Source organism: Ascidiella aspersa, chromosome 8 (assembly GCF_963924565.1).
Source record: "Ascidiella aspersa chromosome 8, kaAscAspe10.2, whole genome shotgun sequence".
NCBI classification, from domain to species: Eukaryota; Metazoa; Chordata; class Ascidiacea; order Phlebobranchia; family Ascidiidae; genus Ascidiella; species Ascidiella aspersa.
The window spans coordinates 6,089,402-6,103,247 of record NC_139454.1 but is presented as its reverse complement, the minus strand read 5'-3'; the positions used below and the strand labels follow the sequence as shown (position 1 = coordinate 6,103,247).

The following is a 13,846-nucleotide window of genomic DNA, read 5'->3' as shown; positions in this document are numbered from 1 at the left end:
TTGGCGCAAAGCTTTCGCATTCGTCGAAAGCAGACAAGTCGGGAACTGTTATGGAAGGGTTCAGTTAGTGATATAAGGTCGGTTTAAAACAAGAAAAAAACACAATAAATAGAACCACAAGGGTGCTGAAAAAGTCAAAAAAGACAGTGACTGTTGGAATCTTATACAGACAGAACACGAATACGTTCAGCTCTTGCTTGTTTCACTAGTAATCAATAAAACAATGTTGGATTGATGAAAGCAGGGAAATTACTCTAGAACGCAAAGGTGGGAGTAAAAAAAATCAAAGTTCGAAAGAAATCGCCAGAAATGCTGCTGCCGAATATTTTCTCAAAGTTCGTTTTGTTGCAGACAAGTCTAATATCTTCGACGTTATAGTTAAGTACATATAGCTTTAGTGACCGAATGATTGACTTTGATAAGAATACCATCGGATTTAACCTGGTTTAAAAACTGATTTAAGGCAATCCGGAAAGGGGAACAGCTTACCGTTCTCAAGGCAAATTCAGTACGACAGTTATTTTATCTTCGACAACATGTTGAAACGTTCAACCTACTGAACGCATAAAGAACTGAGTTGTGCCATTTTCCAAACAATAACAAAAATGGAGAAAATGGAACCGTTTTCTTTTCCACAGCAGCAAACGCAGCAACAAGGTGGTCTGGCGCTGCCCTATTTTAAAGTTAAGGGGTGCATGAGGTACGTTCAAGCCAAAAGGAGATGCAACTATAGGAATTTTAAATACTTGACTTTACTCCTATTGCGATGCTCGAACTTTTAGGCGAGAAGTACTCTCCGCTCCAATACCATTATTATGGTTAAACAGGCCATATTAATAAAATTGAGTCGTTTAAAGGAATTCCCTTCAGCCTATTAAACCAAAACGTGTGTTGGAGGTAAGATTTGTACCTACCTTCAATAGTTAACCTTCTTGATAGATAGAAATGGTGTTAACGAAGTATAAACCGACGTTTCGGAAGCAGATACCAGCTGACCTCATCAGGGTTAATAATTAAATGAGGTCAGCTGGTATCTGCTGCCGAAACGTCGCTTTATACATCGTTTACACCAGAAGAGCGATTTCTATCGATTGATATTATGTTGCCTGGTGGAGCTCAATCTATTTTTAAGTTAACCTTCTTATTAGAGAAATTTACTTATGAATGTATAAATGCTGCATCGAACTGCAAGCCATTGCAAAAAACGTGCATTATTATCAATTTGGCGTCATCCGACTATCGGACGTATGGCAGTTGCAACACAGAACAAAAATACACAACGCATCGGCGTGACGTCACCGACTGACGTCATCAGTGCCAGGACGCCGAGAAGCGCGTGGAATCGAGCGAGCTCTGGCTCTGTCGGAGCGAGGAGCGTCGCTCCAGGTAGGACCCCCCCAGACTGGCGTCCAGTGACGTCACACTGTTGGCGCGTGAGCCGAGGTAGAGCGACGGCAGGCTGTGCGTCTCGTCGACGTCATAGCGCGTGACGTCATAGGCGTTGACGTCATAGTGCGACGCCGAGAGACCGCTGGATAGGGAGGAGAGAGAAGGGTCCGGGCGCCTCCGATGCCTGGTGATCCTCACTGGAGCGTTGACTTCGTATTTTCGTTTGGCCGAGCGGAGGTTTTTCCGGAGGATTATGGTTACCAGAACGACGCAAATGATTGCTAGGAGGATGAATCCGGAGGCGGTGACAAGGAAGAGAGGGTTCGTGTAGACGATTTCGAGATCCGATCTGCTTCCTGTGCGCGCAACACGTAAATGGGTGAGTATAAAAATTTTTTTTTGGATTAAACTTAATAGTCGTGGCTACATGCCTAACTTGGATCTTTGTGAAATAACTTTGCAGCAAACTACGGTTTTTCGTAAAAAAGTAATGGAGTTTTGTTTAACTTTTGGGTTTTTAAATCAACGAGTATAATAAGCGTTAACCTTTTATTCGTTTTTCTCTCGATTAAGTTCACATTTAGTTGCAGCTGCTTGCCGAACCGTCCCTAACTTATTCCAAAATAAGTTTGCAGTAAGCCACGGCTTTCGGTAAAAGAATAACAGAGTTGCACTACTTTAAGTGTTCTCCTTAAGTGGTGAAACAGAGTAGAAATACATTCAGGGCCAAAAGTTTAATTTTAGACTCAACTCTTTTCCTTGAAAAATTGATTACTTTCCAAATATACACTAACATTGCAATTAGGTCCCCAAGTCCATGGACCCCATGGACCCCAGTTTGAGAACCCCTGCTGTAGGGTTTTGATTATTGTTGTTTGTTAGTGCTGATCGCAATGCTTACTTGGGATCTCTTCTGTCTTTACTTGATCGTTCCAGAACCCCTTGGTGTAGAGAGGACCAATTGAGATATCGTAGGAATCGGGCTTTGGGGTTGCTGTGTCGACAATATGAACAAAAACAGGTTAAAATCGGTTTGAACAAGTTATGTAAATTGTTTAATTTAATTGCTTCATCTATAATACGACCATCTATCTGACCATCTGATCATCTATGTCACAGATGTATAGTTTGAGCAGTTTGTCTAGTTTTAATGTTATATTTTTGTATAAATTTAAGAGATCTTTCATTTTGGCTTTTGTCCTATTGTCAACAGTAATAGACATACAGCCCATAATACCACTAAAAACTTACCACATTGTGCACTATGGTAAAACATAGCATAAGGCCATTTGGGAAATTACGGCATATTCTTAGGTCTCAGGGAGTGAGAACCATAAAGCTGACGTCGGTACGAACCTGCTCGTTTTGACCGTCCTCTACTGCCGCCTCGCGTTTGCGGACTGCTCTGCGTTTGGCCGCATGCTGGCGCGCACGATTTACCGACGCATGGGTAGACCTTGCAATCCAGGAAGGTCGGTCCATTGGTGAAAGATAGGGCCCTCGAAGGAAGCTTGTACCTCGCCTGTGGCCTTTGACCGTTCTCGAATACGGAAATATCCGGCGAGGCTGACCAGCACCTGTCAATGTAATAACATTGGAATCAGTATAAATGTCAGGACTGAGCTTTCTTGTATCTTTTCGCTATGAACGTATAAGTAGCGATTTTTTGGCAAATTTGATCGATTACTTGAAAAAGTAATAAAACAGAATCCTATACTAACAACCATGAAATTGTAATGAGATGTTAAAAATAAAGGTTCAATATATAAAGCTAAACTTACATAGTATAAACATCACCAAACTTTAGGAAGCCTAATTAGATATATATAATAAAGCGTTAGATTTTTTTTTGTTTCAAAAAAGCTGTTTCGCCAGTTCATTACATGGTGATCCGCGTGTCCCACATTAAACACCATTTTTAACTTTTTTTAACTTTTTTTAAAAAATATGCCGTTTTTGTTTATACAATTCAAAAAACTACAAAAATTTGAAAAAAAAATTGGAGAGGTTACGAGCTAACTTATTTACTTCCATAAAATTTCCCAACGGTAACAAACATAAATCCCATAATAACAAGCAGTGGTTTTTTAAAAAAAAAACATTGCCAAATTTCTCCAGCGGTTTCCCAAATTTTGGACTTTTTGCAACTTTTTGGTATTTAAATGAAACATTTGCGGTCTCTTAAAACTACTTAGCGGTCACCCACAAAGTAAAATATAGCATAGGTTTGTTTGAAACATTGCGGTATAAATTATTCGGTGTCAGTGAGTAAGTTTCAGCAGAATAGTACATGCTTTTTAAAAAATATACCGCTTTTTGTGCATTAATAAAAAAATGAAATAAAATTGGAGTCATTGGTTACCCGTTATCGCCGATAACTTTTCGTCTCTGACGTTGCGATCTGATGTAGCAAGTGTCGACTACGACATTGACGTCACGGAGTGCGTCATTCGTTGGTGACGTGGCATCTTTGTCTTTGTCGCTGTCTGCAGTTTCCTTAAGGAGAACAATGAAATCAATTAAAACTGTTTACGGTTATTGAAGCAGAAAATGCAGGCAAATATGATTTAACACAAAATGCACTTATTCTGCTTCAAGCAAGTGTTCGATAAAGATCTGCGTTTCAACAGCTTTGCACGGAAAGTCCTTAACATGTTTGCTATAGATTTTCTGTTTAACACATCGGAAAGCTTGTTACCTACTGGTTAATATTTTACCTTATTGTGAAAGATCAATAAAAAGAAAAGAAGATTTGATCACCAGTGTACCTCGTTATTGATTCTTATAGTTTGTCGTAACGTGAAAGCGTCTCAAGCAAGCCTAAAATGCATTTAAATATGTGTGCACATTTTTGAGTTAGAATTAGAGTTAGAGTTGTGCCCGCATTACCTCTTTAAATGTGCGCACATTCTGAGAAATCAGTGCGCATACATTAACACAAGATATAACGAACATTTCTTGAAATTTCAAAGTAGCCACATAAAAACAATAAATTTACTTTTAGACCAAAACCTTACTTTTTATAACTGTAAGACTACTTTGGGCCCACCCTGCATTTTGGAAGGCATTTAAAAACGGACACACATTGTAAAAAAGTGCGCCTATTTTGAAATATACTTTAAAATTGGCGCACTTTTTTTACACATTAGCGCAAAAAATGTTCACATCCCGTTTCCAATGAACCGCCATGCGTGTTTGCTGGCGTGTGCCGACAAATCGCTGTCCTGTTTTGTTTGTGCTTTGTTTACTCATTAGGCAACGACACCAGCCCATAATCACGTTAAAAGCAATTAGCGCAAAGTGACGCAATGACCGCTGAAATGCGAGGGGAAACGTATGTCGCTTTAATCAGGGGCGCCAAGTAGAAACGAGGTGTACCGATGTTACCAATGCACATATTTTATTTATTAAAGTACAAACAATTAGGGTTTTCAGTTAAATGGCCAGCCCTTTTAAAAAAACTAAGTTGTGGCTATCTTTTGCTACTTTTTGTTTTCTTTTAAAAATTAGATCTGTGGCTAATTTTTTCTATTTTTTTTATTTTTAAAATAAGAACCGTAGCTATTTTTTTCTTTTCTTTTAAAAGTTTGAGTTGTGGCTACTTTTTTTTGTACAGGTTCTTATGACTCACACACTCTATCGTTGATAAGCTACAAAAACGTTTTCTAACGTAAACTCTTTTCCCATACCGAAATTTTATTTTGCAGTTATAAGTATAGTCACGTATAGAAACCCAAATTAGAATAACAGCTTATTACTATAGTCGCTCCTATCTGTTCTTGAATCATATCAAGTTACTTAAAACTAGATCTTTGATTGATTAAGTTCAAAAAATGATCAAAAGTGTATTTTTAGCGTTGGTACAACACTTCTTTAATATATATATATTACTATGCACTGCAGTGTTTTTTTAAAGTGTTTGAAGAGACCAAATACTCAACACAGCGTTGGTGTGCTTAAAGCTGGACAACGAATTCAACTTTTTTCCAAAAAGGGTGGTTTTCGTTTTTTGCCCATGTTAAAAATCACGTCACACCGACGTCATTAATGGCGGTTTTTTTTTTCGGCGATTGTTTACGCATAAAAGTGCCCGCGACACGGTCAAATCGGATTAGCGCCCTGACCCGCCCGTCCCGTTCGGTGTGAACATAAAAAAAATGGTTTGACGTCATAAGGATAAAAGGCGTTGACGTTCAACTCATATTTTAGAGCGAATATCTTTTGTCATCTTATAAATCAAAAAGATACCCATCGATGACTTCTAAGTCTCGACGCTTAAGAAAAATCTGACATAGCGAACATGAAAAACATTAAAAAAAATAATGACGAAATAATAATAATCATGACGTCACAAATACCGGATAGCAATGTCTAAACAGGTGTTGTCAGTATTGGAATGAAATACAAAGTATACCACATTCCTAGAGCGAGATAACTTTTTAAGTTACACACGTCTAGATTTAAAATGGACGTAAACAGATAAAATATTTATTTTTTAACATTGCTCGACAACTGCCTTAGATCATACAGCTTTTTCAAACGAAGCATGTTTGTCTTTTAAAGTTGTCCGCGATTCCAGTTTTAACAAAAAAAAAAAAACACAAAAAAAACACAGGTGCTCCGAATCAATAATCTTATCACATCTACAGCGTAAATGCCCTAAGGGCATATTTTTAGGGTATAGGAACAGGTCGCGTTTGTCGACCATATAAGCATGTGGTTGTATTGCTTTATTTTCTATTTTCTATGATTGCGATTAAGTTGATGTACTAATTTAAATAAAATAACACAATTATGTCTCTCTCTTTTTCTCCTTTTTCACTCTTTCTCCATCTCTTCCTCTCTCAGTTTTACTTTAGGAAAATAACAAATTGATGCTTGACTTCCAAATTTGATTTCTAATTCAACCAAATCAAACACGTTTGTAAGATTTAAGGTAACAGATTGATTGGTTCTATACGCACAATATTTTATCAACAGATTGACCACCGCCCTTTTGGCGACAATTGCTTGTTGTTCTATAGACTTACCGCTAATTTATGATCATTCTTTTCAATGTTTGTATGTTTAATCTCAGTTTTCACTTACTTGTAAAACAAGTCCGACGTAAAGGTTATCGGTTGGGGAGAGAACCGGGTCCTTTCCCCTCGATTGCTCGTAGGCATTGTCACGAAACAAAAGAACAACTGCCTCCATATCGTCTGTGTTGGTTTTTGGATTCCTTATCGGGGTTCGAGAACTGTCGTAAACATTATAGAAGTTGGTAACCGGTCGACAACTCTATTTTAAATTCGCATAACAACACAAAATTTAAGCCCATACAGAAGTTGGTAGCATTTTGGACGTTTCGAAAATGAATAAGGAAATATTCACGTTAAAAATGAACAAGAGATGATATTAGAAACGTTCAAAAAAAACTACCCACGTCTGTATGGGCTTTGGTATTCTTCCTACGTTCCAAATTCATTAATCTTGTTTTAGCATCTGTAATATTTTTAACATTCGCCAACATAAATATTTAATAAAAACCATTGAAGCATTTTTTAAATACATATTAAAAATTTAGCATTTTCAATTCAACAGCAAAACACCAAGTGTGTCAAAAAAATTCCCATGCGATAATTTCAAGTCTATTGCAACAATTATAAAAACTTATAAAAAATTGTATAGAATTGAATGCTTACACTGCTTCACTGTCGTCTGGGGGTATAAATCTCGTGCTAACGGTCAGATCGATCGGGTAGTGGCATCTAACGTTGGCCGAGTACAGATACCCCAGTACGATCACTCGTATCTCGGTCGGTGTGTTGCTTACGCGATTGCGGTAGATCACTTCGCTTGACGTGACCTGAAAAACAACTTTTAATTAAGTCTCGCAAATTCAGTTCGGTTATAAGATTTGTCGTGAATTGATGGCAATTGTTTTTAACGCTTAATTATTATTAAACAAATTATTTAGCAGCGAAGTTTTAGTAATTTGCAGAGAAGCGCAAGGTTTCGTAAAATAAATTAAAAAATATCAACCTTTCGAAATGATAAAATCATAACCCAAACTCTTCCAAATTGGTTGTTTAGCAGAATTTTCAAAACTTTATTAGAATAAAATCCGAAAAAATCCTGGTTTACTTATATTAATTCTTGAGAAAGCAATTAGCTAAAAGATAATCGGAAATTAACGAAACCACCTGCATAGAATCCACTTGTTATTAACATTGGAAAAAAGACAAAATCATAACCAAAACTCATTGCAAACCGCGTGTTTTACCAAATTTTCAAAACATTAATAAAAAAATCCAAAAAAATACCGATTTTTTATAAAGGTATTTCGAGAAAAGCAATTAGTCAAAAGCTAATTGGTAATAACAAAACAACCGGCATGCAATCCATTTGTTACTAACATTAGAAAAAAATCAAGCCAAACTCATTAAAAACTGGGTGTTTAGCAGAATTTTCAAAACGTTATTAAAATAAAATGCCTCCCAAAAATCCTGATTCACTTATAAAGTTGATTTCGAGAAAAGCAGTTAGTCAAAAAACAATTAGACAAAATAAAACCTGTCCGCAATCCACTTTTTAGGTCTTACCTCTCTTTCTGTGCCGCACGATTCCAAATCGGTGACGTCAAACACGTAGTAGCCCTCTTTGCTGCCCCTAGCGGTCGGTCGGCACGAGTCCTCGTTCAGGTGAAGGTCATTTCTTTTGATGTTCAAGGTCGAAGGTTTCTCGCCGCTCACCGATATCAGCATGCGATTGTGCGTGCACTCAACCGTAACCTCGCCCCCTGTGTTAAAAAAGTACGATTTTTTATATTTACAGTCAGTAACATACATTTTCGGTTTGGTCATCAGTACAACAAATGCCATCGCAGACTCACCGAATCTGTCGATTAATGGTGCAAGCAGGACAGGCTAGAAAAACAACCTGCAGTGAGGTTCGAACTCACGACCCCTGTCCATATACGTAAGCCGTGAACGTTGGTCGAAAATCAGCTTCAGAAGGGCTAGATTACAGTGGTTGGACGCATATTTTTGTGTATCTTTCATTGGAAGTTAGTCATCACTATGTAGTTAGTTATTGGTTGGACAGGAATGATTTCCGCCCCGTTTGGTTGTTTTTACTATGAACCGTGTGATGTGAAACAACGCGGTGTTTTTTTGTCTTCATATCAACATGTAATGAGTGCACTTGGGATTTTTGGAAATTCGTAAAGCAGATTACAAATGTGCCACAAAAATGTTTTTTTGTCTTACCGGAGTGTAATGCTTTCCCTTAAACAGAGACGACTAAGATTTTGAACTTAAGTCAAATTTAGTGCAAGTATAAGCGATCGCTAGTGTAGCAATTTTATCGAGTCTAATTGACACATAAACCTCCACCTTTATATATATACATATTTTTATGAAAAATGTGTTTTAGACAAAAGTTTTACCTAACAAGTTTTTTGAATGTTTTAAAAACATGCTTGTATGCGGTTTGTAAATTTGGGCGACATCTTTGCCGATTTTTACCACAAAATCTTTTAAAAGCAAAAAATCCTAACTTTATAACTTGACTTTATAATTTTTCTGTATTAAACGTAAATGCTCACCACACACATCCTCGTTCGGATAAAAGGTCGCGGGCCATTGTGACGTAATGGTGGCGCTCGACCAATCGTAGACGAGCGCCGCAAGTAATGGAGCAAGGTCGGAACTCGACTGCAGGTCGAACATCGATTTGGCCTTTTTCTGGCGATTGTTGAAAGCAATACAGTTCCCGGCAACTTTAATATCCTTGGAACTGAGAACTCTTCCCCAAACCGTCAGTCCGGTGATTTTGCCGACAAACTGGGAAAACTTTGTGGAGCTCGGTGTGCCGATCCGAAAAATTCCGTTTGGTTCGATTAGCGCCGAACTCTGTAATTCAAATCGAAGTTCGTTTATCGATAGAGAATGTTTTCTTTATCCATAGAGACAGATAAATGTGATTAAATTTATCGATAGAGAATGTGACTAAAAATGCGAAGAATTGGTTGGAATAAATCCCTTTTCAAAAAGGTTGATTTGAAACGAATTGCTCGGTAATGTGAAATTTTAAATCCTAAGAAGCGTTTTTAACAAAAGCACAATAAATTATATACCAGCAGATCCGGCCTGAGCATCCAAGTTTATTTAGTATTTTGTGAACTTTTAGATCGTATAATGGACCATTAAGTTAATATTGTGAATGTTTGGAATTGTCAGGTATGAAACTGTGGACCTTTTAATTAATACTGTGAACCAATTCGTTGAAATTGTAGAGGTTTTAGTTAATACTGTGAACCAATTCGTTGAAATTGTACAAGATTTAGTTGATATTGTGAACCAATGTAAATTATAAGTCCTAAGAATAATGTTTAAGGCAATTATGTACCTGTAGATCCGATCCGCTTTCAATGACGTCATTATCCATTATCACTTCCCATTTTCCGTTTTGCGACCACGTCACGCACACGTAATGCCACCTGACGTCATCCATTCGTAACCGAATCGATTTCAAGGATCGACGCCCTTTCACCACGAGGTAGACGTCATAATCGACTTGTGACGTAACAGTGTCGCGATTCAAACCAACCAATGAGAGCTCTTGGTTGTTCGCGTTTGTCGAATAAACAAACAAAGTCCCAGTTCTCCTCAAATTCGACGTCTTGGCCCACAGGCATATCGTGATGTCAGTTAACGGTTCTATGATGATGTCATCGCTCCAGACTTGCGGCACGAGTTGTGACGCGTTTATTGATGACGTCGCAAGAGAGGCAGGGTCGGGAATGTTGATGACGTTTCGTTTGGAACCTGTTTCGTATTGAGGGTCGAAAAAACGTTTATATCAATTTTACACTGTTAAACATATAATTTGAGCTGAATTTTATTTTACATGTTAAATTCATTTTTAAAAGTGTAATACTAAACACGTAATCGGTTGTATGCAGTGGTGGGATTCAATTTTTTTTAGCCGGTTCCATGCCAAAAGTCATATTTTTCATCCGCTTCTGTTACAAAAAGTTATATTTTTCGGCAAATAAACTGAGCAGCGGTTTAGTTTGCCCATAAAACCACATTGTCTAATCCGATAATTTAGTATAGCCTATTAAAAAAAACAAAAAAAACACAGAAATTCTTTGAACAGTGATAAAAAAACGCAATCTGTTTTTTCTTGTCGGTAATTAGAAAAACGCACTTTTTTCAAAAAGTTGTTGTTTCTAATTTTACCAACTTGAAACTTTTCTGGCAATCAAAAATAGCCGGTTTTAATCCGTCGTGACTATTGTCACTCGACATTGAAATTTCGGCAGACATTGTGGCGTCGAAACACTCGGACTTACCGCTCTAACTTACGACGAGCCGAATAAAGGCGCACAAGCGGTCGAGTTAATTGTTGGCCGTGCCTTGGATTAACGAAGCTGCCAAATCGGCCCGGCACCAAATAAGGCAGCGAATTAAAAAGGCGTTTTGAGAAAATCCGCTTTTGCTGTTGCGTCATGATGAACGGTCATTCGCTACGCTGAGGCTCGGCGGTCGAACGATTAAGACAACGCAAATAAGCGAGGCGATTTTGTTTATAAGGTTGGAATAACACGGCGAGGTTTGTTTGAAGTCGTCGCCGCGTTTTGCCCTTCAAGTTGATGAATCGGCAAATGAATCGACTCTACCCAATCAGGGTGATTGACGTACTCAAAAGGATTAAAGCACCGCCGAAATCCTTGTCAACCGTGAGAGTTAATCGTATTTCGCCACCGATAAGAAAAATATTGAAAAAATTACAAACTTGGGCTTTTAAAGCAATAATTTCATCTCAGATAAAACAATACGCCGCTCAATTGCCTTTCATCTCAGAAATGCATGCTTACATTTAATTGGTTTAAAGGAAAAGAAAATTACAAACTTAAGTTTTTAAACCAATAATATTACCTCAGAAAAAGCAATACGGCGTTGATTTGCTTTTAATTCCCGAAATGCATGTCTACATTTAATTATAAATGCATGTTTATACATTTACTTGGTTTAGAATCTGTGCGTAAGTGTCACAACCCTTTTTAGACGATTACCGATACTGCAACTTGGCGTCTGATAGAATATCATTGCACACCACACTCGCGAGTACAATTGTTTCGGTTAATTGCTCCAGATGTTTGGCTCTGTAGTTGATCGCAAACGTTTTCATTGAAAATGCAAAGCGTGACAGTTAGTGTAAGCAGATTAAAAAAATGATTTAAATTTAACGGCAAACTAAAGATTTGATTAATAATTTCATTACAGATAAATTAAATCCGGCGTTGGTTTGGTTTTAATCCCTAAAATGCTCGCATTGCATTGGTTGAGGATCGATATTCTTTAAAATGCACAATATTGATGTTTCGCGGTAGCTCATCGCACATTTCGTTCGATTGCTTCTTTAAAATGCAAACAAACTATTTGATTTAGAAAACGAGAGATATATGATGGAATTGCACGCAGTACTTCGCAATTCAGAGTTTGTTTTGTAGGTTGCCATACATCGGGTCACGCAAATTCTTATCAGAAGCAAAAATCTGAAATGCTAATAATGGCTGATGATGCTTCGACATTTGGGATGAATATTTAATGCGCTTGTCATCGCTACTTCAAAAGCCCAGCCAAGAAATCCATTCCCCCGTTCCAAATTCAGTCTAGCAAAAAGGCACACGTGCGTATTTGCAGCAAACGAGTTCTTACCTCGGAAGCCTTGAACTCTTTGTGACGTCACGACAAGGATGCAGGCGATTGTGACGTAGATGCAGGTTGTCATGTTACATTAAATCCTTTGCACCACAGCGAGGGCGAAATTGAATCCTATATTTTTTAACCTGGAAAGTTGAATAAGTGATTGTACAGGATAAAAAATATGACAATGTAAAGAATATTATTTTATCAATACTAAGTTTTCTGTGCTTTTTGCATGCACAGCGTCGTACCGTAAATTATACACATAAAAATCAAAACATTACAATCTATCATACGTATTGATTTGAAGTTTACAAATTTAAGGTGCACAATTCTTAATTAAATCAGTAACCTTCCGTCCAGGTCTTATAACTCAGAATATACTTCAAAAGTAAAAATAAAACGATGGTTTCAGTTTAAAATCAACTTTTTTGTTTGCCAGCTTGTTGCTGTTTTACCGCTACACATTCGCCATCAACAAACTAAGCCAGGCGACTTGCCCTGCTTCCAATTGTTACAGCTTGGACGAATAAGTCTGAAAAAGGCCATACTTTCATGTTCCTCCGCTAATACATGAAGCGCGACAGGCACCGGCGGGTCCCGCGCCTTAAGCTTGCGAAGTATTTTGGCCGACTTGCTCACCTAACTGTCCAATTTTTCAACCGCACCAATTTCCAAGGTATTTCTGGCGGCTCGAAGCCTGGTGCCTCAACCGCGATTCGTTGGGCGTTGCTTGTAGCCAAGCTTGCGAAAAAGCTTGAGATGTGAGAACTCCGCCTGTTCCTGCCTTGGCTTGATGTATAGCAGTCGTAGCCAACTTATGTTTGATTGCCTTCGACTGAAATAGTTTTTAGAGACTCTCGATTGATTGGTTTGGTAAAAAATCACAAGAACACTTATTCAACATTTTGAGAGATAATTGCATTCCAAGCCAGCGATGGAGGTTAATATGTTACGTCAAAGAACGGGCAACAATTGGTCATTTTAATTTTCCGCTTGTGTGAGACTGCTACTTTAATAGCGTAACACATATTCGACGCAGTCGACCATCAACCGGTCGATCGCGACCGATGTGTTGGCTACCCCTGATGTATACAATTGCTTCTCAATCTATATTAACTATAGGCCTTGATTTGCCAAACTTTTTTAACTCGCGGTCAAATTTAAACCAACCGTTTTATGATTCTGCCAAGTTATTTCTTTTCTTTACCAATGCGAGTCACTTTACCGAGAAAATCTTAAATTACCCCAAAACACTAAATTTGTCAACAACTATAGCATTGCCTATATATATCTGTGGCTAACAACAAAATGCTGGTTGAAAACCGCTGGTCTCAAGCTGACGCTAACCTCTGGGTTGTTTGCCGAAAACAAGCTTTGACTCGCTTCAACCGCCGAAGGGTCATCGTCGCTAGAGCCGAGCCTTCGCCTTTGTCGGTCAGGTTGAGCCTGGCCACTTTTACGGGCCGCTCTAAAGGCCGGCCCACTTTTTGGTCCGCGTTTTTACGCCTTATTAAAGCTACAGGTAAAGTTGGCTCAACTCCATGCAGAAAAACGTGTCCAGAACTGTCACTTATAGGTTAAAACTCGCTTTAAGTCAATAGAAAATTTTTGTTTTGTATCAGTTTGAAACTGGCCAGGAATATTGGCCATTCGATAGTTTGTTGCCACAATTAGCAGCGGACAACCGTTTGGCCATAAGGCTAGAGCTAACCTTCTCTATAACAGAGGTTGCGGCAATAGAAAATGCTAGGCAAGTT

General features: G+C 38.1%; 1 protein-coding gene across 1 annotated transcript; it reads right to left on the bottom strand.

Moving 5' to 3' along the window:
* Window positions 1-1,262: 1,262 nt before the first annotated feature.
* LOC146135514 (uncharacterized) lies at window positions 1,263-12,171 on the bottom strand. Its single transcript, XM_083395776.1, has 10 exons — window positions 12,099-12,171; window positions 9,781-10,199; window positions 8,978-9,284; window positions 7,974-8,170; window positions 7,074-7,237; window positions 6,478-6,628; window positions 3,752-3,885; window positions 2,734-2,966; window positions 2,291-2,383; window positions 1,263-1,745 (listed from the first exon to the last, which is right to left on the bottom strand). Exons 1-10 carry the CDS (start codon window positions 12,169-12,171, stop codon window positions 1,312-1,314), a joined length of 2,205 nt encoding a protein of 734 aa, XP_083251902.1. The 3' UTR covers window positions 1,263-1,311.
* Between the last annotated feature and the right edge of the window lie 1,675 nt (window positions 12,172-13,846).

Bases quoted from the DNA above. Each gene is read 5' to 3' on its own strand.
- LOC146135514 (XM_083395776.1), bottom strand. From the start codon at position 12,171: ATGACAACCTGCATCTACGTCACAATCGCCTGCATCCTTGTCGTGACG. The intron at 10,200-12,098 runs GTAAGAACTCGT...AATACGAAACAG, and splicing joins AAGAGTTCAAGGCTTCCGAG to GTTCCAAACGAAACGTCATC. The intron at 8,171-8,977 runs GTGAGCATTTAC...TTTTTAACACAG, and splicing joins TCCGAACGAGGATGTGTGTG to GGGGCGAGGTTACGGTTGAG.